This window comes from Ambystoma mexicanum, chromosome 4p (assembly GCF_040938575.1).
Source record: "Ambystoma mexicanum isolate Mex_15411 chromosome 4p, UKY_AmexF1_1, whole genome shotgun sequence".
Classification (NCBI taxonomy): domain Eukaryota; kingdom Metazoa; phylum Chordata; class Amphibia; order Caudata; family Ambystomatidae; genus Ambystoma; species Ambystoma mexicanum.
This window is the reverse complement of record NC_090927.1, coordinates 1074355352-1074381798: the sequence shown is the minus strand read 5'-3', so window position 1 is coordinate 1074381798 and position 26447 is coordinate 1074355352. Positions and strand designations below refer to the sequence as shown.

The 26447-nt window shown below is 44.4% G+C and overlaps 1 protein-coding gene across 3 annotated transcripts in view; it reads right to left on the bottom strand.

Annotated features, from left to right (window-relative positions):
• The window catches only part of AK9 (adenylate kinase 9), a 1784103-nt gene that overhangs the window by 693363 nt on the left and 1064293 nt on the right, over positions 1 to 26447 (bottom strand). For all 3 annotated transcript variants that reach the window (XM_069606660.1, XM_069606662.1, XM_069606661.1), the window contains one exon: positions 5262 to 5645. In XM_069606660.1, coding sequence (XP_069462761.1) covers positions 5262 to 5645 — 384 coding nt within the window. The remainder of the gene's footprint in view (positions 1 to 5261; positions 5646 to 26447) is intronic.

The following is a 26447-nucleotide window of genomic DNA, read 5'->3' as shown; positions in this document are numbered from 1 at the left end:
CTCTAACAATGGGAAAATCCCATAGGGAAATGTTCGCGGTCGAATATAAAAAGTAGTTTCCACTGCCACCAGCCAAAACTCGATCAGGGGGGACGGAGACGTGCCCCCTCGACTAACAGACCCTGGGGCAATCTAATTGCCCCGACCAGTACGTCCACAATATGATGGTTTGTACTGGTTTCTGTTAATAATTTGGGACTAGTAAAGCCAATAGTGACTTTACATGCCCTGGGAGACAGTAGTCAGTCCCAGGGTATGGAGTCTATGGTGGGGTGTCACTATGACACTCCTGTGTTACTGCACGGAGGGTGCTGTGTAACACGCATAGTAAAAACACATGAGACCCTATGGAGTAAAGGATCCCATAGCCCATAAAACACATTCACAGTCAAAGGAACACCATAAATCATGTCCAAGAGTGGGAGAAAAAGAGTCTCACTCTTGGCAGGAGAAAAAAACAAACTCCAGAAATCCAGCAAAGCTGCTAGGGGACTCACTAGGTTAGGAAATTCAGCCTAAAGAGAGCATTCTCCCTAACACCCCTTTGATGCAGGGTTCCCACAAGATCTGCTGGAGAGAGCTCTTGGGCCTAAAAGGTGGTGTTACAATTCCTCCTGGGGATTAAAAGGAGGACAGCAGTCTGCTTATTGTCTCACTTGCTGAAGTACAGACAGCCAGACTCCCATGCATAGACAGTGCCTTCTCATAGCTGACTTGGGGCACAGGGTTGAAACGTGTATAATATTAACTGGTGTGGCTTTAATAATTGCATACTCGTATCAGTCACAACACCATCCCAGATATGGCTTAATTTTACATATTACCCAGCCACCAGACAAGTAAGGCACCAATTAGTATGTATATTTTTTAGAACAGTTAAAATGTTACCACTGGCATCAGTGACTGTGCGTCACATTAGCTAGGAGACTGGTGTAGCAGTCCACATATAGGCATTATCCTTTTTGGCATGGAGATTTTTATGACAGCGGGTCTGATTAGCAGACCTCCCTTTCAGAGACAGAGGTACCCACATAGTTTTAGCATTTAATAAAATCCCATCCTTGCATGTCGGGGGTAGCAAGCCATAAGGGATTCAGCTCGTCCGGTCCCTACTCAATGTGCCTCCCAAAGGGTGGCTCAAAAGATTTAATTGCCAAGCTATTTCTGCAACTTATCCGAATTCTGTAAATCATTTGATGTGCTGTCTCAGAGGATAGTAACTTTATCTCCCTTTTGCTGATGAAATTCCAAATCATATCCAAGAAAGGAAGGGTTGGATATAAGGAATAGGATGGGATTTTTAATTTGCTGATGGGGTGAAGGTGGCAGAGCTAGTCACATGACAAGTGACACCCCTCAGGCTTGTGGAAGAGCTCTGCAAGGGAGGGAAACAAGCCTTAAATAGTCAGTTTGGGGTGAAAAGCTGTGGGAGGTGGCCCTAGTTACAGTTTATTTTGTATTTATAATGTGTCCATACACAATGTGTTTCAAGGCGCAACAAGACAAGGGGGGGGCAGGGATGACAAAAACAAAACCGGTTCTACTATGCCTTGTGACATTTGGATTGTGCAAGTGTACTAACAAGAAGTGTGGGGAAGGGGGGTGGAGGGAAGTGCCGGTCAGGGCGCAAGGGTCCATGGGTTAAGCAAGTGCCAGGGGAGGCCAGGTGGACAGAGCCAGGGAAATGCAGATAGTGCAGGGGAAGAAGGTCCACATGCTAAGTGCGAGGTACAGGGCTGGAAGGGCTCAAGGGGTGCAGGCCCAACCAGGCTAGTGCAGGGGGAGGGGGCCCGGATGGGCAAATGTAGGTTAGGGGGGAAAGGGGATTCAGGGGAGACCAAGTGCAGGGGTAGACTGGTTCGAGGAGGGCCTGGTGCCCTGTAACAAAATGAAGGAACCAGGCAACCAGTCAAGAGGCAGAGGGGGACATTAGTGGGGGAGAGGGAAGGAGGAAGAGAAAAGGAGGGTCTTGAGAAGCTTCCAAAATTTAAGGAGATCCAGCTTAAGTCTGAGAGGGGCAGGGAGGTAATTCCAGATGGAGGCACCTGCGAAGGAGCGAGATCTACCCCTACTCTTTGCTGGGAAAAGCGTCTGATCTGCAGAGAGTTGGAGCTAGAAGACTGAAGGGCTCTAGCAGGGAGGTATTTGGGGACAAGGAGTTTTCATGAAACGGCGTCCCATGCCCCAGAAAACCTTGTGGATGATGCATATGGTGTTGAACTTCATCCGTCCAGCAAGCGGGAGCCAGTGGAGAGATTTTAGGGCTGGAGAGTCTCTTGCAGTCCTATTCTGGATTAGTTGAAGGGGGCTAAGGGAGGAGTTAGGCAGATGGATGAAGAGGCTGTTGCAGTAGTCCAGCCTGGAGAGGACCAGAGCTATGGAGATATTGAGTTTCTGGGGAAAGGTGAGGAAAGGGAGAGTTCCTCTCACTGGAGACAAAAGATAATTAGGTTGAGGAAAAAAGCTTAAGTTGAGCAAGAACGGCATTGTATTGCCCAAAGGAAGGATTAATCATGTTGGGTAGTAGCATTTACGAGGCAATTGTCTGAAGTGTACATCTTCATCTGCCACCTTAAACTACAATGACCAAAGCTAGAGCAACTGCACGGGTGTGTGAAGCCGATGCTAGTTTAAAAGGCAGACACCTTAAAAGAAAGGAATGCTCTGCATCCATGAAACAGACTCTGGGAAAACAACTTATTAAAATATGGACATATATTGTTACATTCCCGCACCACACAAAATAATGTACTGGCATCATTACATGGAATAATTCCAATTGTAAAAACTTACAAGGAGGTGAGAAAGTATCACATGTAAAATCCCTCTGGTGCTGAACTCAGGCCCTCAAGCTGCAAAACGATCAGGTTTTCAGGATAATCACAGAATATTTAAATAATTCTCATTTGGAACCATTGGATGATCATGTTTCTTATCAATATCCATGAGGTATATTCTAAAATCATAGCCTGTTTGTAGCCGTCATAGACCAGAGTTGTGTATCTCCATTTTCGAGTACTTTATCAAAAGCTCTTTTTTGCAACATATGCATTGCTTTCAACATTAGCAACTAAAACCGATTCTGGATATTCATTGGGTGACTGCGTACATGAAGGTAAACACTTATATATGCACACGTCTAAGCTCTTTTCACAATCAGAAGAATTCACTGGTCCATGTCAAAAGATCCCCTTCTCCATCAGCATCAAAATTCTGAAATGATCCATCAATGTAGTTTGTCATGAGTAGCTGAATCTTGAGGAGCTGCAAGGGATGCACCAGTCTTTTCTCCACCTGCTCTACTACAGTTTGTACTGTGTGCAGGCTTGACGATGCTAAAGAGTAAGAGGATATTTTCCTATACTGCTGAGCAATAAAGAATGGCTAAAAGTTATCTTTGATATATCCATTTCCAGTTTAATGGCCTCGGAATTTCTTTTGCAGTAGAGGGCGGGGCGCGCCACTGTCCCTCAAATCGATGTCCCTCCGAGGCCTCCATATCGACGTCATCACAGGTATAAATAGCTGCGTCCAGCGTCCGTTGCTCAGTTCCGTTTTGAAGTGTTAGGTTTGTCCAGGATGAGATGGTTACTACCCCTGAGAGAGCAAAGGCTGCAACTACAAGCAAAGTTTTACTGCAGGGAAGGATGCGAGGGGCAGTAAGGAAAACGTGCGAGGAACATCCAGTCGAAGGAACTTTACAGTTGGAAAGTAAATTGTTCTTCGAATGGATTGTGTCCTCCCATGTATTCCTTATCTTTGATAGACTCCCAAAGCAGTAATGTGTACAGGAGGCGGGAGTAAAAATTTGTATGGTTTAAGTGTGCAGAGAGTGCAATACAGCTTTTCCAAATTTTGTTTCTTGGCTAGTGGAGGAGTATAGACTATAGAATCTGGTAAAGTTATGTGCAGACGACCATGTGGCAGCTGCACAGATCTCTTTTATTGGAACTCCCCTCTGGAGAGCTGATGAAGCTGCAATACCGCTGGCTGACTTCCTGAGCTAGTTCCCACTCGTGGGAGACTGTGGTCTGCCTGCTCAGAGCGTCCGCCGCCGTGTTCTTCTCTCCAGCTAGGTGAACTGCCGATAGAGAAATTTCTTCTCGAATTGCCCAGAACCAGAGCTGCATTGCCGCTCTGCAGAGTGGCAGTGACTCTACGCCTCCTCTTTTGTTGAGAGGTAGTGCATGGCCACTGTGTTGTCTGCCATTATCAGAACATTGTTTCCCTGTACTGATGGCAGGAAAGCTTTCAGTGCTAGCCTGATTGCTCTCAGCTCCAATAGGTTGATGTGTAGTTTGGACTCCGATGAGGAGACGACGGTCTCGACTCGTCAGAGGTCAATTTTGAAGGGGTAGCAGATTTTACGGTTTTAGCTCTCTGCAGCTTCCCCCTGCGTTCCCTCAAGACTTTCGTCGTCATAGAAAGACATTCTTCACACTCTGAACACGGGTGCTCTGGACCCAGGCACCATAGACAGATCCTGTGGGGATCAGTCAAGGACATCTTTGTCCCACAATCCCGGAATTTTTTAAAGCCGGATCGGGGCATAGATGGAGCCGACAAACATGCCATTGTGGATTGAATAGTCTGAAGTTTTTGATTCACTGAGGAACCGAGCGTTACGTCTCTGAGGCTTTTACAAAGAGCGGAAAAACAGAACTGAGCAACGGACGCTGTTCGCGGCTATTTATAATTGTGATGATGTCAAAACAGAGGCCTCCGAGGGATATCAACTCGTGGGACATCGACGCGCAGCGCCCTCTACTGAAAAAACAATTCTGAGGCCACCAAGCTGGAAATGGATAGATCAAAGATAAGGAATACGTGGTAGGACACAATCCATTCTAAAGAGACATTATGGTGGGGTTAGAAAACAGCCACGGTTCCTTTGTTTGGGCGATAGCCCTTAATGTACCTTTGTTAAGAGTTAGGTTATTTTCTTTGTATGAAGTGGTAGGGACAAAAGTAAGATCAGACTACGTTTCTGGATGGCGGACTTGAGTTATATTGTAAGACATTCTGACAGGCACTTTTTTGGCTTTCTTTTCTTTATATTAGGGCAAGAGTTTAGGGACAGCTTAGATTTTGAGAGGTTCAAAATATATAAACCTTTAACTAAGATGTAGCTTGTCGGTCTCCTGATTTTGAATTACTGCAGTGCATAACACCTGATGTAATGTGCTCTATTGCTTTGTAAAGATATATTTGTGCTTAATAAATAACCAAACAAAAGTAAATAAATAAACAAATATTTTTACCTTTTCATCCTCGTCATCTCCAGGTTCTGTCGTAGGAGAGGGATCAAGTTCTGTCTTAGAAGAGGAATCAGGTTCTGTTTTAGACGAGGAATCAGTCTTTGCCTTTGGAAGGGAATCAGGTTCTTTCTTCGGAAGGGAATCAGATTCTGTCTTCGGAGGGGAATCAGATTCCATTTCCAGCAAAGCAGGTATATCGTTAGGATCGTCAAGTGGCTCTTCTTCAAACTCAGGCCCAACTTTTTTTTCCAGTTTCGCCAACATGATTTCTTGAAGCCGTTCTTGGAACTGAATATGGAAAATGCCTAGTTTGTCAGCCAGCCAGCGGGCACTGGTACTTTTCCCTGCACCACGAGTTCCCAGTAAGAAGACTCTTAATGGAGGAGCCTGCAAGACACAATTGAACACATCTCAGTGCAAATAGGACTACCGGCTGTTTATATTACACACACAGACGAGTGCTTAAGGAAGACCCACAGTAACACAGGTATACGAGTGCAACACATTGTGCTTCATTTTCATTTTACATGCATGGTGGACAAAAATAACTTTAGTGAACATTGCTGCAAACCTCTTGGGTTATACATAAAGGAGCTGGTGGCTTGAGCAGGTAGTCAAGAGTAACAAGGCTTCAGTTTGGTTAAAAAGAAGCTAAAAAGGCAGAACCAGATTATTCCTCGAAAGAGGAAGCAGCCAAATGTTCCCTTTCTGTAGGTAAAACAAAAAGAAAACAAAACAAATGTCAGAATTGACAATCTGGTAAGGGCTGCTGGCAGGTCATTGTCAGTTCTTTGTTTTTCCAAGGTGGGCAGAAAAAATACCTTTTGCCCAACTGAACAGTTATCGATTTTGGAGGTCCGAAGGGGTGTGTTGGCCGAATTTGAACATGTGATTTCAGATTGCACAAAGACTGGGGAAAGAAGCAATTAACTTACTAAACTACTTTAACACAGTGATCCCAATAGAAAGAAATGTGCGCTTTCAAAGATTTTAACTTTTAACAGTCTTCTCAATCTTCATCAAAAGGATTAGTGGCATGTAGAGGATGTCTGTACAAGCATTTCTGCTAAAACCAGGCTTCAGATGAGACAAAGACAGAAGAAAAATGTGCATGTGTTACAGTAACAGCGGTCCGGTTAGTTACCTTGTTTTCTTTGAAGAAGTCTTTGAAAATACCACAGCTGCCCAGGAACCTTTTCATGCTCTCATGGTGGCACATGATGCCACTGATCTCCGATAGTGGCATCGAGGACTTACGCAACTATGCTTGGAAGTGACCGCACTGTCAGTATAAATGGTGCAGCCTTCCTAAACCAAAAGCCCCCTCGATATTTCCCTCCACAGCAGGATTAGGAACAACAGCAAGCAACTGAGTAGGCGATAAAAAATGGAAAAGTTTCCACCAGAGCCAAACCTGCCCCTAAATCAGTTAACATTCTTTTTTTACATTTTTCTATTGGCATTTTGAAGTTTACAACCAAACAACTTCCCCTGGAACCATTCCCTTCCCTACCCACCTCCCCCCACCAACATCCCCCAGCTATCCTATCCTCCCTGCCCCCGCACCAGTGGAGATTTGTATCAACATGAGTCTATTTGATGGCTAAGATTCATAGCTTATACAGGGATGTCATTTAGGGGTCACCAGGGGTCGCAATTGTAGGCCCTTAGGTCCCCCTTGCAACCCCTGTGGTCTCCCTTGCTAGTCCTAAAACATTTGTTTTTAAAAGTGTTTTTCTTTTTTTTAATGCAAGCTCCATGTGGCTCTTTGCTTCTGGAGTGGTTGGCTTTATTGTTCAGGCCTCTATAAAAAAAAAAAACACAAGTATAACACTTTCAGCAGTGACCCTAGATGAGAAAGAATAGGAAAACCCAAAAATGTGCCTTTTTGGAATTCTATACAATAATTGCTAGACTCATTAAAGGTTTATTTCAGGCATACTTCAGGGGTGAGTCACTGATTTAGTCTGTTCTTAAACACCTCAACTCAGCCTTTCATTCGTCTGAGGCCGATAAATGAGTACCAACTCAGGTTGGGTGATATTGTATGTATATTTTTTCTATATAAAGTGCTTAAGCGCATAACACCACCACATTATCACTTTGCCATGGTTGTCTACTTGCATTCACAGTAATTTGGTAATATGGGCCTATACACGCTGATCTTAACGATACATATGGCGATCCAATCTTGTATGTAATGTATATCACATTATAGTGATATCGTAACTAGATTTTTCGTAGTGTACTTAGGAACAATGCTATGTGATGCCACTTCCTGTTTTGTCAAAGGGTGAGAGGTCGTGTTCCATCGCTACCCGCAATACCACTTCAGGGTGGGGTCAAATAACATCACTTCCTGTGATGTCATCAGAGGTCAGCGGTAGTGTGATGTCACTTCCGCTACCCCAGGCATTTTGGTGAATGCTTATAAGGCCATAACGGTACATTATAATCGTCTTGCAAGAAATGTAGAACCACTTCCCTGTCTTTTGTAAATGTAGACTGGTTACCTTAGATCGCATAGGTGACCCATTACCACGCAACAAAATTCCAGATTTTCACAAACCAGTCATGAGTATGGGGTGGTTCCTTTGCTTTCCAATGTTGGGCTATTACAAGCAGGGGTGTTAACTGCAAAATAGATTATGCTTTCCGCACGTGCCTGGGCCATCGTTTATGTTCTGTTGTTGTAATTCTCAATAAGGAGTCTTTCAGGCCCCTTTGGGCATGGATTCCGGAAATTCATGACATATGGTTAATTGCCCCCAAAAAACTATTCAACTTGGGACAATCCCACCAAACATGTATCCAGTCCTCCTGCTACCACATTCCCTCCAACACCTAACAGAAACAGAGACATTCATTTTATGCAACCTATGTGGGGTGTAATGCCATCGTGTCATGATTCTGTACCAGGCTTCTCTTATCTGTAGTGAGCGAGTGAGTTTGGGTACATCCCTCCAAAGTATTTCTCATTCCTCCACTGTTATAGTTAACCCCATTATTTGTTGCCATTTCTGTATGCATCCAATGGTACTCTCTGGTTGGTTATGAGACCAAAAGTGGACCTCATTTTGATAGTTGTTGCTTAAGTTCTTCCAGTGGGGGTGAGGGGGAATTAGCCCTATATAGCCCTGATAGCATAGTTGTTAAATGCACTCACAGTTTAATATCCCCCCCCCCGAACCCTCGAGTACAGACAAATTGCCTTTTCTCTGTTACCTTGACCACTTCCGACGGGATAAGGGAGAGATTTAATATTTCGGATTTGGTAACATTTATTTTTATTCCTCCTACCTTGCCAAATTATTTCAATTCCTGCATAACTGCTGGTAATGATCTCTCTGGGTCTATCACCATGAGGAGCATGTTGTCTGCATAAGCTATGATTTTATGCGTCACCCCTGAACGGAATCCCCTGAATCGAATCTGCTTGTCTGATTTTGGTAAGCAGGGGCTCTAGGAGTAAAGCATACAAGAGAGGCGAAAGGGGACAACCCTGTTTGGTGCTGTGGTGCAGAGTGATCAGTGATGACATTTGGCTGTTAACAAGCAACCCAACCTTTCAATCTTTGTAGTTCACATGAATCTTGTCAATGAAGTTAGGACCAAAACCCATTGCCTCGAGAGTGCATAACATGAAGGACCATTTTACTCTTTCAAACGCTTTTTCCACGTCTAGCCAGAGAAACACAGCAGAAAGATTTTTCTTGGAGATTTTCCCCAACAGGTGACAGGCTCTTCTGATGGTGTCATGGGTTTGACGTTGTTTTATGAATCCTGTCTGACACTGGTGAATCAGGGACGCCAGAATGTTTTCCAGCCTATTGGCTAGGACTTTCGTGTATATTTTGGCATTGAGATTTATCAAGGCAATCGTGGGTACGACCCACAAGTGGTCAAGTCCTTATGGGTTTAGGGAGAGGATCATTTTTGCCTCTTCCATCTTGGGAGATATATGGCCAATATCCCTGAAGGAGTTAAAAAGTCTAGTTAATCTAGGGGCAAAAATAGAACTGAATGTTTTAAATAATACGGTTCGTAGCCGCCTTGGTATTTATTCAAGGGGAGGTTCCGAATGACATGCCATACCTCCTCTGAAGTGATCTCTTGCTCCTGGGCTGAAATTACCGGGAGCCAGACCAGACAGATTGCAGGTATTCACTTTGCAATGTGGAGTCTGGTAAAGGGTAGAATACAAAGTCTGGAATTATGTAAAGATCGGGGGTGGGGGGCATCGTACCTACCTCCCTCATAGAGTCTTTAATTCATTCCCTGAATGATTTGGGAAGCCCTTTTTTGTCTAAGCTGTCTAGCCAGCCGGTGATCTGCTTTGTTGGCTTTTACATAGAATGTCTGTTTTACATACAGGAGGCTTTTCTCTGCTTTTTTCGTTTGCAGAAGATTCAGTCTGCCCCTTATGTTCCTATACGCCTTTCTATTAGCAGTCCCCATGTCAATTTCCATTTTCTTCATGGTTTGCTTCAGTTCCTCTTCTACTTCGTATTCCAGTGCTCCCCTTTGTTTTTGCCTAAGGGCCCACTCTGCTATCAATTCCCCCCCAAAAGGTTGATTTAAATGCGTCCCACACTGTGTTTTCCGCCATCTCCCCATTTGCGTTGATGCCAAAGATCTTTATAATTTTCCCTTCTAGTTTGTCCCTAATGAGGGGGTCATTAAAAAGCTCTGTGGCACATGTCCAAAACCAAATCCCACGTGTTGGTTGTGGGAGGCCAAATTCCACAGCGATCTGTGCGTGGTCTGAAAGTGCTATTGGATGGGTCTTGACGTTTGTTATATAACCCAGCAACGTGGTACAGGACCAAATATAGTCGATACATGAGAATGATCCATGGACATGTGAATAATGGGTATACCCCTTCTAATTCCCCTTCAGGGACAGCCAAACATCCTTCAGTGCTAACTGTTCAAATTACAGCTTTAGGGTTTGTGATGGGGGACTGACCATATTGAGTGTTAGAGCTTCTGTCTTGTTGGGGATCCCAGGCAAGGTTAAAGTCCCCCCAGTACGAGGCGTTCCCCTGCCGTAAATGTCTCTAGTTCTGTAAGCATTGCTTTTAAGAAACCCTCCTGACCAGTGTTGGGTGCATAGATCGTAGCCACTGTAAGTGTTGTTGCCCCAATCTCAACTGTAAGGAACAAATACTTCCCTCCTCTGTCTGCCCATGTGTTAATAATGTTGGCCTGAACCCCTGCCTTGATCACTAGGAGTACTCCAGCCACTTTCCCCAGTGCATTCGCTTGTATGATTCGCTGATAATGCCTTATATGCAGCTTATGTTTGTCCTGTTGTATAATATGAGTCTCCTGGAGAGCCACCAGATCTGGTTGGTGACGGGCTAAGAACCCTTCTAGCTTCCTACGTTTCAGTAGGGTGTTCAACCCCTGGATATTAAGCGATAAACGCTTGAATGCGAGTCCCTGTATGAAACATACCCAACCCGGTGCCCTTTGACTTTAATTTAACCCTGCCATTGTTTTCTCTACCAACCTCGTGCAGGCCTCCCATTTACCCAAACCCCAATTGCAACCCCCATCCCTCCCATAACTTCAAGTAACCTTTTCCCCCTTCCCTCTCCCCTGGTGTGAACCACAGTACCTAGTGAGACTTCGGGCGCAGGCCTTCAGCAGTGGATCACCAATTTCACCAGGGCAAATTGTGGGGTATCATAAAACCCCCCCATCTCCTCCACTCTGTGGAGTCCAAGATGGCAAACACTGTCCCCATAAAGTATTATAGTAGCACGTACCACAGTGGGTATCCTTCCTGAATCATTCCGGAAACTCAAGTGTTGTAACCATTGTTCAGGCCTAGGATTGCTGCGACTCCAGTGTAGACCTTTGCTTAGTTTCCCTTCTTGTTCCACTCTGGACCATTCCCGTGGGTTTGCCTGATTGAGTGGACACAAATCTTTCATCATTCTTCGACGAATGTCCCCTTCTTCATCTTCAACGTGGAGCAGCTCCATCCCTTCTTCACATGACGTAACTCTATGCTATCTGTCCTCAAGTGTGAAAGTTAGGCCAAACAGGAACACCCACCTATATTTTATCTTGCGAGTTTGTAGTGCCTTCACCACTGTGTACATTTCTCTACGTTTTTGGAGCTTAAGTTGGGAGAGGTCATGCTATAGTTGTATTCCGACCCATTATATGAAATCAGTTCCGCTTGTCTGGCTGCCCTGAGAAACTGTTCCTTCTGAGGATACTGTGCACATGCAGCCAGTACACCTCTAGTGCGTGCCACTGGTTCTGATCTCCTCGGACCCACTGTATGGACCCTGTCCAGGGGAATCTCAAACTCCTTCTCCTTCCCTAGGAGGTCTCTGAATATACTCGTAATTGGGTCATTTAGATCAGGGTCGCCGACTGCTTCTGGGAGATTTCGGATGTTTTCCAGTTCTTCACACTGTATTTCAAGATTATGAGTAGTTCTAGTTAAGTATTCCAGGACTTCGTCCAATTGCTTATTGTCCTGTTCTAGTTCCTCAATCACCTTTTCATTTGCATCCCTCTTCTCTCCCAGTGCTGATAGATCCTTCTTTAACTCTGTTACCATCTGTTTGATCTCCGACATGAAGGCATTGAACTGTGATTGAAACGAGGCTGCAAAAGTCCCTTGAAAATCTTGGAAGCATCTCTCAAAGTCTTCTTTGGCACGCATCATGTTTATGCTGGTTATCGCCCCCCTGCTGCTGCCCAATTCAGCGTGTCGGTATTGGAGCAATGAGCCCTGGTATTTCTAGCCCATATATCTTGCAGCGAGTTGCCTTTTGCGGCTGGTGGTTAGGGCGTCCGGGGAGCGTAGATTTCTTTTTTAGTTCCCGACATAGATTATCCCCAATGGCGGGATCACCCCTAATGTGTCCACTTCAGTATTCCTAACGCAGGAGCTTACCCGTTGGTTAAGACCCAAACTCCCCCGCCGTGCCTGTAGAGAAGTCCCAAGCAATAAAGTCCCAGGATTTGGGCTCATATGTAGGGGTAGTGCGGTTATCCGCCTTACAGCAGTGCCAGGCAGCTTATCTTGGGACATGCTCCCAATCCTCTGTGGCTGATGTGTTCGCCATCTTGCTTGATAAACCTTTCTTCCACTGCTATTGCTGCTGCAGGTGGGCCCATCCAAGATGCCAGGCAATGCAGTTGCGCTGTCCCTGTGCTTCCAGGAAGCGTCTCTATGCGCACAAGATCAAGGCGGGCGGAAAGCTGCCACCCCGATCTTCAGGGCGCGGTCTCAGGGCCACCAGCGACACCTCAGCCACTGCACTCTGTGGTCACAGCACGTGAAGGGAGGCCCTCCCTTGTTCCTCCAAAACTCAATGAACGGGCTGACCCAGAGCTTCGCCTCTCTCCCCAGTGCACCGCAGCTCTTCCGCTGCGTTCTCGATGTTTAAGAAGGTAGGGGGGGCCGGCAACCCCTTGAAATCACACCACATCTTTGGCACACAATGGCAATGGACTACATTGTGGATATACCAATCTGTTCTGGCTTCACCTGCTTCAGCAAAATGGCTCACTTTATACCTTTCACTCGAATCCCTACCACCATCCATATGGCTCGTGCCTTTCTTTCTCCATAACATATATGGGCTACACAGTCTTCCGGCTAAAATAGTATCTGACGGAGGACAACAATTCCTGTCTCGCTTTTGGACTGCTGTAAGCCAAATATTGCACATTCCAACAGGCTTTATGTTCTGGTTACCACTCCCAGACTAATGGACAGATTGAACTGACAACCAGACATTGGAACAATATCTACAATGCTATACTAATGCCCTCCAATCTGACCGTTCCAAACATCTGGATACGGCAGAAGTTGCATACAATAATACCATACATTCTGCACTCAAATGTAGCCCGCATTGCTGCACCTATGGTTACCACCCTAAATTGCTACCCATGTTGCCTGTTCAACCCTCATCAGTTCCATCAGCTAACAGCCAGGTTAAGATCCTTAAAGAAGGGCACGCCTCAGCCTCCACCAGCTTTGTCCGAGGCCAAGAAGTTCAAAGCCTCCAAAGCCAATAAGAAACATATTTAAGGGCTATCATATCAGATTGGATACCAGGTTTGATTGTCCGCCCAAGAATTTCCTCTACAGAATTGTCCCTGGACATTGGCTGGGGCCCTACCGGATCACCCATCGGATATCCTCAGTGGTTTTTCGTCTCCAGTTACCATCATCTTGGCGTGTCCAGCTTGTATTTTGCTTATCCCGGTTCAATAAGTTACATCTCGATTGCACTCATCTGACAGGATGTTGTCCACCCTTGATTCTGAACAACGGAGACCCGGAGTATGAAGTAAAGGCGATATGTGATTCCAAATACTTACAGGGCCATCTTCAGCTTCTCATCCACTTAAGAGTACATGCTCTTCTTATGAATGCTCATGGGAACCTACTTCACAGGTACACACCCCTTTGTTGGTCCGGCAGTTCTTTCTACGTTGCCCTTAGAAACCAGATGACCAGGCTGTTTTGGGAAGGGGGGGGCAGAGAGTCAAGTGTATGGGAGGATAGGTCCAAGAGACCCCCCTCCCCTGCAGCCCCCCCCTTGTGGAGTCCATGGCTCGTCGGGGGTCCCCCCCCTGCCACCAGGGCCCAGGTGGCGGGTGGACCGCTGGCTGAAACATTGACCAAACGTGCTGTATTAAGCTAGGCCCTGGAAACCATTTTGTGAAACCAGAATGACATGAGCCCCTGTGCGCCGCAGCACGGCCCCCACCCTTGGAGAGTTATCACTTGTCCCTGCAGCCGCAGATCCCTGGCAGATCCGCTAAGAGCCCGTTCCCACGAACAGACGGACATGAGCTAGTGCTAGAAACAAACACTGTAACATTCATCTTCTGCAGTGTATCACTGTCCACAGTATGACCCCGGCCAGCAGGGCCGGGGTGGAAAAGAACTGTAAAATGGCCCCCCGACAAAAGTAGAGACCCTAAATACCAATATGCAAACTGCCTGTGATAAAACCATTTTCTCCACGACCTTTTGATAAAATATGTAAACTCCATGAAGATGGCAGAATGTGTGTTCATGTGGCATTGTGGTTGAAATACCCATATCCCCGTAGCTATGCGCAAATGGTAGAAGTGTCCCGGGTTTTATGTTATATGTTTCTCCGAGAAGAATGTACTCCAAGGCCCTATGCCATAACTGAACTAATGCTGCTAGAGTGCAACGGAAAACAAGTGTAACCGCATTGGGAGCTCATGTAAATTGTGTAAGAAAACGCATAGAATGTATTCGAATGTTCAAGCTCACCATGTGTCACTGCCATCAGTCTCATTGGCCAGTTGTTCCTGCGTGCTCCACCAACCTTAATACTACCTCACTTATCGTGCATGCATAGAGAGTAATAAAATGTCAGGGTTGTTAAATACTTAACATATAGTTAACAATAGCAACATTGGTATAGGTAACACATTTGAAATGGCCATGTAAAGGCACTAACAATGTAGACATGTAAGCTTTGAAGAAAAAGCTCAATGAGTATTGTACAGTATATGAATTATTATGTCTTTTTGTATAACCTGCAAACACACAAGGAAAATACCATTGTGGGCATATCCAAGGCCACTTCCCCTCCCTCCCCAGTAAAGCCTGCCAGATGAAAGGCAGAGGCCCGGGCTGCTCTGCCTCACCTCCCCCAATTCAGCTGGAGCCGCTTCAAGCATTCACGTTCCCCCGCAGCTCCCATGGCGACGACCAGCCACCTGAATTATTTACAACCCAGCAGTAAACCCCGGCCATAAACGCAGGCCAAAAGGTGCCCTTTCTTAGGCTCACGACCCACCAGCTCACCCCAGGTTAATGGCCCCTGTAAAATTAGAACACCCAATATTATAGCAACACTGTAGGAACCCATTCATAATGACTTCTAACGAGACACGAAAACTTGAACAGCTCACCCAACCTCGTGACCTAAGATACCCGGCCAACAGGATAATGGTAACCATGTATTGATGTATCACCAAAGGACCCCACTCTAGGTGCATTCCTCCTGTGTTGCATTAACCTGTAGAATAACCTATTGTAAGATTTACAGGGAAAGATAATATTGCCGCATCGAATGAATGGGCTGTGCGTGGTCCTTAGGGCAGAAAGCCAAGGAAGACGTTCATCAATGACAGTGGCCACGCCTGGCACAACAGCACCGCCCGGATGAGCCCAGATGACCTGCCCGGCCCACGTTGGCAACCAGTGACGTCCACCAACCACGGCGCACCACATCACAGCTGCACCTATAGTTAGTCGTCGCCACCCAATCCCCACGAACATGTGCCCCCTATAGTGTGTAGGTTCTTATGACGCATTTTGTAAATATATACGCCTGTCTTTGCTAGTGGCAGACAGTGAAAGGGGCCCTTAGGGGTCCCTCACGATATGGAAACAAGGCAATAACCATACACGAAAGGATGCGCCAGAGACTAGGTTAAAATTCCCAAATGCTAGAGTTTATTGCAAGCAAAATAGTCCCAATTGGCCAATTATGGTCTCACGCCCCACGACGTGTATTCTCTAGACCTCGAGGGACGCAAGAGAGCGAATTACATACATCAGTTACATATATACAAAATGCATATCATACAATCAGCTATGACATGTTTAACACCCCCCTTTTATTGAGTTTCTTTGAACTCGGGATGATGATGGACATTTCCGACGAGTATGACAATTATGACACTTTCGATGTCTATTCTAGTAACAATGTGCAATTTAGAAAGTGCAGAGGCATCTTCTAGTTGTTGAACAGAACACGGTGCTTCTGTTCTTGGAAGCAAGCTGCACACGGGGGAAGAGTCACATTCCAAGCTTTGCTATCTATGAGGTGCTATTCGTGTCCTGGGAGCCGACATGCTCTAAAGGGTTTTGTGAAGGGGGGCCGTAAGGAGAGCATAATTCAAGCCTTTAGCTGCTTTATTGTAACATATTCTACCACAGTACGAGAATGGCTGGCAGCTGTGAAATGATTAAATGCCCTGCAGCTCTCCCTCAAGGCTACAGAGAGGGAGCGTGGGCATTCCTTTCTGGGCTGCTCATGAGGAGTTTCAACGAACTCCTCAGTCCCGCGGCCTTGCCCTTTCATATTCAGACAACAATGTTAACAGTTGAGCAGAGTAAGCAGAATTCGCAAGAATTGCAAGCTGCAAAGCAGTTTAGACAGAAAGCAATGAGCAATGGTTAACAAGCAAAATGGCGATTCTTGCTACGTTTAAAATGGCTGCTTGTTGGTCAAGCATAGCAGTCTGTAATTCTGTGCATAAGACGGTTGGCCTTCGGCCATCAAGATAGGTCTATCATCCAAATGAAGGGTATTCACTTTTCCAGATTGACAACAGAGCGCTCTCGCAGTTTGCAGAGTCCTTTGCATGCCCTATTTTTGACATATATAAACTCCCATTAAGCTCACCCGCACTTTGTCTTAGCCTTATTCACATCTTGGGAGAGTCCATTATTGTCTCTCATTGTGGGGAGGATCGTGCTATCTGGGGACGCTCGCCTTCACAAGCCTCACGGCTTCACACGCCACCTTGCCCCATGGTTGCGCTTTCCTTACTTACTTAGTGGATGAAGCCTTGAGACTGGTCCGTCCACAGTAGTCTCCGGTCTCCCGGAGTACTCCCCATGATTGCTTGCCATTCTCTTCCGATGGCATTCCCATTGCCAATGGACGTCACCATCTAAGCAGTTCAATTGGGTATGGAAAATGGTGACTCGCACACTGCCATGATACGTTGTCAATATTGTTAGATGATATATTCAAATTCAGTCTTCCAAAAAAGTATGTACAAAGTAAAGTTTATTCTTGTTGCTATCAGCTGACACAAAAGGTTGTTGTCAAGGCTGTCCCATGCATATGAATACTAAAAATTGTTGTGAGCCAAACAAAGATCAGATTTATCCAAAATAAACATGTGTGACATATTATCATCATATGTTTTGTAAGAAAAATAAACAAAAATAAAAATAACAGCGAAAGAATATCAGAAAAAAGAAAAGGTTTGATAGTCTGTGTCAAAAACAAATCTACCCATGGTAAGGCACCACTGTATCAATCATCCTCTAACCAACTCCACAATCCTTCTCGTAATCTCTGCTCTGCCTCTTAGACTACCCTTATGGCACCTCTCCCTCCCCGTGCTTCCTCTAGCTTCCTCTCTTTCTCTCTTCTTTCTCCACTTACATGGAATTCCCTTCACTGGGGCATCCGAGAAACATTCTGTATCGATTTGTTCAAAACCAAACTAAAAGCCTACCTCTTCACCTTCGAGTTACCCTCTTAACCTACCTCTCGTCTGCCTTCCAGCTAACATTTTTCCTTTGCCTCTAACCAGCCTCTGTCCCTCACTTTCTCCACCTCCACTCTAGCACTTCATCCATCATAGTCACATCCCTAACATGGCTGGCCTACTGCCTATCTTCATTTAAAAAGGTCTAATGTTGGTTGTCCTTTATCTATGTATGTCCACCCATGTATTGTTCCCGGTGATTGTTCTATGTACTCTCCTCCATAACCTGGTTAGAATATCACTCACCTCAAACTCACCCCATTGTAAGAAGCTCGCTGCTTCCCGTCAAATCTGATTTCTTATCTATTGTACATTTCTTAGTGATGCAAAGAACATTGTTCCTCCCGGTATATAAACAACTAACTACATTTTAAAAAGTGAGGGAGGAGAAGACCCCAAGAAACTGAGCGGTGAGAGCAGAGAAGAAGTGGAGAAACAAGTATGTGGCAAAGTAGTGAGACAGGAGTGCGAGAGGGAGGAGAGGACAAGAAGACTGCTGCAACTTGTTATGCAGGTAGATGAGAACAGGATTTTGGGGGCTGGGGTGGGAAGAATATATTACAGAAGCTCCGGTGGCCAGTCTCTTGGTGGAAGCTATGGGGCTTGTCCTGGTCACCAGCAGTATCTTTTGCCAATATTCAAGACTAGTATGTAGTTTCACCTAGGGCCTCTGAGCCCCAGGAAAGGGGCCCTCCCCAAGAGTAAAAAATAAGAAGCAGGTGACCTGAATTTATGCAACAAAGAGCCAAGGAAAAAGTGTACGGACACTCAAACACCCAAGACTGCATGCCTTCGACATAAACCCAAATTATTATTATTATTCTAAACACCAGGATGAAGGCATACTCTTTCTTTTTTAATTTATTTATCAACATTTTTTATTTATGTAATATTAAACAACAGTAATAATACCAAGTCAAGTCAATTCAGTTTATTTTGAAAGAAATATCCAATAACCACAATTAATACCATACATTTTCCATTCATATAAATTCATAAGGACCCTAAATCCAGCTTCTGTGTCATCTCTAATTCATAACTTCATAGACCCATATATCTTAGAGTCCTTTGTGGCAAGCTTACTCAGTCCAGCACCTAGCATCCAGCGAACCCCGTGCTGAATTGTGGAGTTGCAGAGATCCAGCAGCCTTGTGCTCGCTCCCAGGAAGGGAAGGGGCGGAGCCTATTGGCGGTCACGTGTTGTGTCACGTGACTTTTTTCCAGCTACAAAAGCCGGATACAGCCGCCCGAGCGGCGTTAAGCCCGTCAGGGGTAAAGGCACCGGGCTGTTAAGCGGCTGTTACGCGGAGGTGAGCATAAGATCCATCAGGAGTTCAGAAGACGAATACTGGTTCCCGGAGTCTGCTGTACGCCATCACACTTAGGAATCAGCTACGATACAGCATAAATACAATATGGTGACTACAATATTGAAGGAGGGGCCGCAGACTCGGCAAAAATCACTGCTACATAGAAGGAAACCACCACAGAGATCAAATAAGGAGGTAAGCCTGGCGGACGTGTCGGCAACGAATGATCTAACTGGGTCAAATATAAATGTGGACAGTCTGGAAACTAGTCGACCACTAAAAGGTAAAATACCCTCTTTAGCCACATTGTCACAGATGGTAATGGGTTTCCCGCAGACGAAGACTGCGTACACGGGAAACGAAAGTAATGATGCCATCACAACTCCTCACAATATGCATCTAGATAAACTTGAGAGCCATATTGCTGAACCGGAAAAAGCTTTTTCGCCGTCGATATACATTGATGCCTATGAAACCCCACAAATCTCTCCCTTTGAACTAACTGACCACGATCTGTTGGGTATTAATATTCCAAATGTTCTATCTCAGAGCAATGACTCATTTCCTCCCCCCCTAGTGGATTATAGAGGATCAGGAAAACAGTCCGCACCTTTTTTTCCAATGTTTCCTCTTGCTACAAAAAACATACCCATGCCTTCAATATCTTCCAATACTATGAAGGCAGTTGGCTCTAAACCAGCTAATAAAATCAAAGCGGGGGGAGGGGCGGGGGGTGTGTGTGTTGATTCTATGCCGACTGAATTGACGAATGTAATGCCATCTGAACCTACCACAGCGGCGGTGAAAGACCTTAGCCAACGAGCCTGCCTTGAGGCCGCGGGCACAAATAAAGCACATGCATTTCAGATGCAAAATTCACAGGACTCACTCAGAGGTAAGAAACCCACAGAAGTACCATCGACAGAACTTTCAGGTCGCGAAGCAAGGCTGGCGACAAGGCTAAAAGCCGATTTTATAGCAACCTATGAGCGTTTAAACGATAGCTTTCGACAACAGCAAACGGTACATTCATCCAGAAAAGAATCTGCGGGCAATAAATTAGCAGGAAATTCATCTTGGAATGCATCTTTCAGGTCTGAGGGATCCGTGTCAGCTGTAGAAAACTCAATACTTCAAAAATCGGATGCAAACTTGGATTCGGTAGGCTTAAAGGATGTAGAGGCAAGAGCTGTTATGAGTAAATCCAAGTTGTCTGGTCGGATAAAGGAAAAAAGAGCTCCCCTTGGAGACAATCAAGATGTCTCCGAACAAGATAGGTCTGAACTCCCCTCTAAAAGCTCGCTATCTACAGCGGCCGGAATACAAATCCACAATAATGTGTTGGCCGCAACATCAATTGCCTTACTACCCTTTATGAAATTATATGAATCCTTGCATGACGCTGTGAGTGACCAATTAACGCTTTTAGCCTCTGTCAATGCAAAGATTTCATCATTAGAAACCTTTTCACAAGTAATAATGCATAGATTGGACCACGAAGCTGAAACATCACTAAAATGGCAAAGTAGATTGTGCGAACTAGCTCGACAGGCAAATGGTGATAATGCAGGCTTAATTGACGCAGTAATCGAATGTACAAAATGGATACGTCATAATAATCCAACGAATAACCAGACAGGTAGCGTAGGAGCTGACGATCCGCCTAGAGTACCATTATTGACTGAAGCATCAAATAGTAAGCCCGGCATGATCCCAAATCCTTGTTGTGAACGTGCAGGATTGTCTAATGGAAAAAAAGGCACCGTGTGTCCAGTCATTGAGCAAATGAATATGGAGAAAATCAGCCCTGACGTAAGTGATAAGGGCTTGAAGTCAAACAAAGCAAGCAAAAAGCAAACGTCGGGGATCCAGATCAATCCCTTGATCCAGACAGTAGCATCCGACAATACCAATAATGATGTCGTGATTGTAGCATCAGCAGAGCCGGAGCTAGTACAAGGGGAACGGCTCCCAGGGCCTGATGTGGAAAGAGCTGTTCCAGGAAATCTATCTGAAATCCTCTCATTTGGAATCTTTAATAAATCAACAACAGCAGGGAAAGTGACCAAAATCCAACCCCTGGATAAAAAGAGAGGAGAAAGAAATATACAGACGCACTCTACCCAGAGGCAAGTTGCCAAACGCGCGCGCAAAACAAGCAGCAAAAAATTCATACGGAATTTATCAACACCGGCACGCCTGTCAATGTTTCAACGCCAGGCGACACAATCAAAGGAGTCCGATAATTCAACAAAAGAAACCGAATCATCGAGAGAACCAAAACGATGCTTGAAAAGAACAAGAGACTGTTCAGGTTGTAAGGATGATGAAACATCTGAATCATCTATTGACTTATGTGAATTTTCAACCTATTCAATTGATGATGACGATGAAAAAGAAGCAGCTGCCTCTACGGCGGATGAATTATCGGGTGACATGGGTAAGGCCAAAGAGTCTCAGTTTAGACCGGGCCCTCGAAAGGCCATTCCACCACAAGGAAGTGGGCAAACAAGCAAAAGCATCAAAAAGGTGCCTCAGCCTATTCCAATAAATACAGAAACAAAAGAGCAGAGCGGTAAATTGCCAGCTGTCTGTGCTCAGCCTAATGACATGTGCGGTAAATTTAATCCGAAATTAACAAGAGCACAAATTGAAAAGCTTGGCAGAAATTCTAATCTGAAAATCAGTCGAATGCTCCATTTGAGAGAAACATCTGGAAAATACAAATCAAAAACATCCTATTAGAACAAAAAGAAGTAAACTTGAATCGTCGAAACATACTAAAACTATTACAGTGCATTCCAACTCTTCGAGCTACTAATTCAGATGATATAGCGGTAGTTGAGTATATGTCAGAAGACCATCTAGACTGGGTAAACTTACATCTGAATTCCAGAACGTTAAAGGAAGCCGTAAAGGAGGCTGCTGCTGACTTTTTGTTCTTCGGCTTCGAAATTATATGTGCTGATGACCAGGATGTAGAAAGATTTTCCAATTCTTCTACGGAACAAACAGAGAATGAAAATAGAAGAAAAGAACTGTGGGACCACATGAGGATAAAGCGATCATCGTGCCAAAGACATGTAAAGCAAACTGGACAGTAACTCAGTGGGGACGGATTGGACATTAATAATCAATTAATATCATGGAACACACGAGGCTTTTCTCATCTTTTTGAAGGTAAATGGCAATTAACGGACAAAATTTCAATTATATGTTTACAAGAAACATGGTTACGTGAATGCCCAGTGTGCGATGGATACACTGTCCTTCTCAACCCGGCAGGAAAGAACTTGTTTGGCCGTCCTTTCTCTGGTCTGATAACCATGATAAGTAACAGTGAGGACTGGAAGATTCTATCAACTAAGACTCCAAACATGTTCGCACAAGTCACGACAATTCAAAACTCCAAGTCCTTAAATTCCAGGGACCAGGTGACTTTGATAGTGAACATCTATTGGAATCCAGCAATGATATCACAATTAAGATTCATTGCCGATGTTATGACTGCAATTGATGAGTGCTTACTCTCATACACCGATCCTGCAATTATAATATGTGGGGATTTCAATTATTCCTGGGTAAACAAACCTCTGATAAAAAGATCAACAACTGTATCGAGAAGTAATAATCATTTGCAGGACCGGGGAGAAAGATGGGCAAAGGAACTTGCCCTTAGAGATTGCTCTATGTTGAATGGCTGCACTCATGGTGACATCCCCCCAGGTTTTACCTGGAAGAGAGGAGACTCTAGGAAGACGCTCGATTATATATGGGTATCCAGGAACTTTTTAGATCAAATAACTACTCTCAAAGTCATCGAGACAGAAAAAAGCGACCATGACGCACTAATGCTGAAATGGCTGAAAGTTCAAAAAACAACCTTGATAAAATACCCAGAGAAGATCACTATAAACAATGGAGGAAATAGGCTACGTCTGAGTGCAACAAAGCTGGATAAGATAAAATCCAGTTTCGCAAACGAAACTGACACAACGGCAAGGATAAATTATACCTTGTTATTACATCAATACAAAATGAAGTCCAATAAACGAAAAGGGCATGACGTAGAAGTAAAACATACTTTTAATCCAACAATAAAACGAGAGAAGCAAAATCTTCGGAACGACATCAGGCTCTTAAGAAAGGATCCTAACCCCGGTAATATTATACAAATTCAAAAAAGAAAACAGCGTTACCGAAACTGGATGAAATCTTTCAACTTGAGTCGAGTCCAAGATCAAGCCGAACAGATGTTGAAACTTATTCTGCAAAAAGATAGCAGGCATATTTGGGAGATAATTAACACCGGCGGGATTAAACACACTTATGCAATGTCAAACGGTGTAAGTGGAGCAAGCTGGGTGATGCATTTCACTACCACATTTGATGATTGCAACTGTATTAAGGTCCCCCAACCAGTGCTCCCCGATGTAAGATGGAATGTGGCAGACACAGAGGAAGATATTAAACGGGCAATTCAGAAACTAAACTCTTCCAGAGCAGTCGGCCCCGATGGAATTTCGAACATGATGCTAAAAAACCACAGCTCTGTATGGGCGAACCTGATGAGTACCTTGTTTGAAAGAATTGCTCTGGAAAGAGTACTGCCTGATTCTTGGTGCAAGGCGGTGGTTGTTCCGATATTCAAAAAGGGTAATCGGGACGATCCAAACAACTATCGCCCGATTGCCCTTTTGGATACAATTGGGAAGGTATTTGGATCTTTTCTCCAGAAACGTCTTGCTCACTGGGCGGAAGAAGTTGCAGCGGTCGATCCACGTCAAACTGGATTCACAAAGGGCGTGGGCGTCGAGCTTAACTTGGTGCTTTTGAACTGTCTAAAACTAGACGCACTGAGGTGTAAGAGAAAAGTATACCTCGCCTTTATAGATCTGAGTCAGGCTTTTGACAGTATAAATCGTAACCTGCTGTGGAAAAAACTTTATGCCTGGAAATGTCCAAACGAGCTGTTGGCCCCGTTGATTGCGCTACATTCCAACACATCCATCAGAGTCCGGCTAAATGAGCAAGGTGACTTATCTGATGAGATACTGACAAAACGAGGAGTCAAACAGGGTTGCCCTCTAGCAGCCCAGCTATTTAAGCTCTTCATCTCTGACCTACCTCTATCATTAAGTGATCTAAGAGTCTTTCCCCCGTTGGTGAATGGTCATGAAATAAGTTGGGCTGTTTATGCCGACGATATTGTGTTCATGGACTCTACTCCTATTGGACTGCAACGCCTACTGAATAAATTCCAGCATTATTGCATGCAAAATGACCTACGAATAAACACCGAAAAGTCAAAAATCATCCAGGTGGGCCAGAATAAATCAAAGAGACCAGGTAACTTTGAATGGAAGATAAAAAATGAACCTCTCGAGCTAAATAATAGTATAAGATACTTAGGTGTCTTGTTCAACACCTCAATTCGAGAATGGGAGTGGTCCCAAGACCTGGTGGCCCGGATGAAAATGTATGCACTACAAGGAGCCAAACTGCATGCAGCGTATGGAAAATTTACTTTAAAACCGGTTCTATCATTCTACCTTCAAAAGGTAATTCCCGCGATAACTTTTGGGAGTGAGACATGTTGGAATCTGCCAGAAGACCTATGGGACAAGCTGGAAGGTAGTTTTTGGCGTAAAGTGCTGAGATTACCAAACAGCTCATCAATTGTGGCAATACGATATGAACTATGTATTGAAGCTCTATATGGAACAGTTCTGTGGAAATCATTCTCCATGTTTAGGAAATTGCGGATGGATACGGTAGTAAAACCGTATGAAATATTACATTCGGTTTCTGAACACTCATCTGCCTTCTTATTAAAGGAGTGGGAGAGAAAACTACTTCTTGTATTAGAAGATGCTGGAGTTTCGGCAGAGACTGTAATACTTCGCCCACAAATTGCGAAGAAAAAAATACGTCATCACAACTGGTTAAGAAACGAAGAATGCAGAAACAAATTGAAAACCGCCCTAAACCTTGGAAGTGCGCTAAATAAACTTGATGCAATTCCAAAATACCTGGCGAAATTCCCATCACAATACCACCGCAATATGTTCCTGCGGATGAGACTCAACCTATATAAAACTAGGGAGATACAGTTTCTGAGGAATGATCCATTGGTGCAGAGGACAGAATGTAGATTCTGCAAACTTGGCCAAGAATCGGTGAGACATCTAATATTGGACTGTGAATCCATTACAGAGCAGCGTAGTCTGCATTTGGATCGCTTTGCTCCCCAGTCAGGAAACATGGATTCCTGGTGGTGTTACCTGATCTCAGGTTTTAACACTCAGTTAACCTGTGCAGTAATAAATTTTATGGATGCACTACACTTAAACAACTTGGAATGTAAGTAGTGACCTCAGTTAGTGAAAACTGAGGACTTGAGGTACAAATGTAACAAAAAGTTTTTCTTTCTTTTGTAATAAACTAATGTTAAAAAAAAAAAAAAAAAAAAAAAATATCTTAGTATGTGTGTCACTACAGTTCTTTTAATTTATCTTTAACTAGCAGAAGTACCCATTCTCCGAACGGTTCTGTCGACATACATGATTACACTGTTCCTGTCAGTCGCTGTTCTGATTCACCTATCACTTGATGTGCTTTGCACCCTGAAGTAAACTGCACTGAGATTGGCGCATGTGGCTGGCGGACATAGCCCGGAGCACACGTTGGGGGGAGGCGAGAGTTGGTGTGCTGCTGCAGACTGGGACCATCTGTGCTCTCTCCGCACCTGTCGCCTCACCCTGGCATGGTGCAGTTCATTGCAGTGCATTGCGGTTCAAATATCTTGGAAACCGTACATCCTAGGGCCTGGACCTCGAGTTTTGGTCCTCGTGTTGGGACCATTCCTTCTATGCCCGCATTGATGTTTTGCTGATTTCAGGCAACCATCTCATGTGTGAAGGTGCTGAGATCCAGGGAAATGGATGGGGTGCCCAAATCTCACGTAGATAGTAATGTCTGATAGTAATGTCTGAGAGTCCAAACAGGTAACTATGCAAAATTTGGTGCAGATTGGTGAAACAGTGTAGAATTGTATAAGGAACAACGCTTTGCCAAGCCACAAACCCACAACCAAATTTGGACTTGTGCTGAAATCCAGGGAACATGGTAGGGTGTCCAAATGGCATGTAGTCAGTAATCTCGGGAGGGTCCTAACCGCTAACTATGCAAAATGTGGTGCAGATTGTAGAAAATTCTGCTACAAACACATTTTAACTTTTATATTTGGAGATATTATATACGGTGGGAGATAGTCTTACATCTTCAACTGGTCTGTATATGACATATATTATTTAATTATTACTTTCACTACCCCTCACATGGATTCCCAATTCCGAGGGATGGTATGTGTCTTGCGTGGCTACTATTTTATGAATTAAACTTTTCCAGTCCTGTAATTTTGAATTTGTATATTGTCCTTTTTGGTTCTGTTGTAACACTTGCAGGTCCATTTTAGCCCATGCAAAAGTTTCGGATTTCCAGTTTTTTACTCTTGTTTCTAGTTATTAATCGCTTTGTAACCATCAGTCCTAATTGC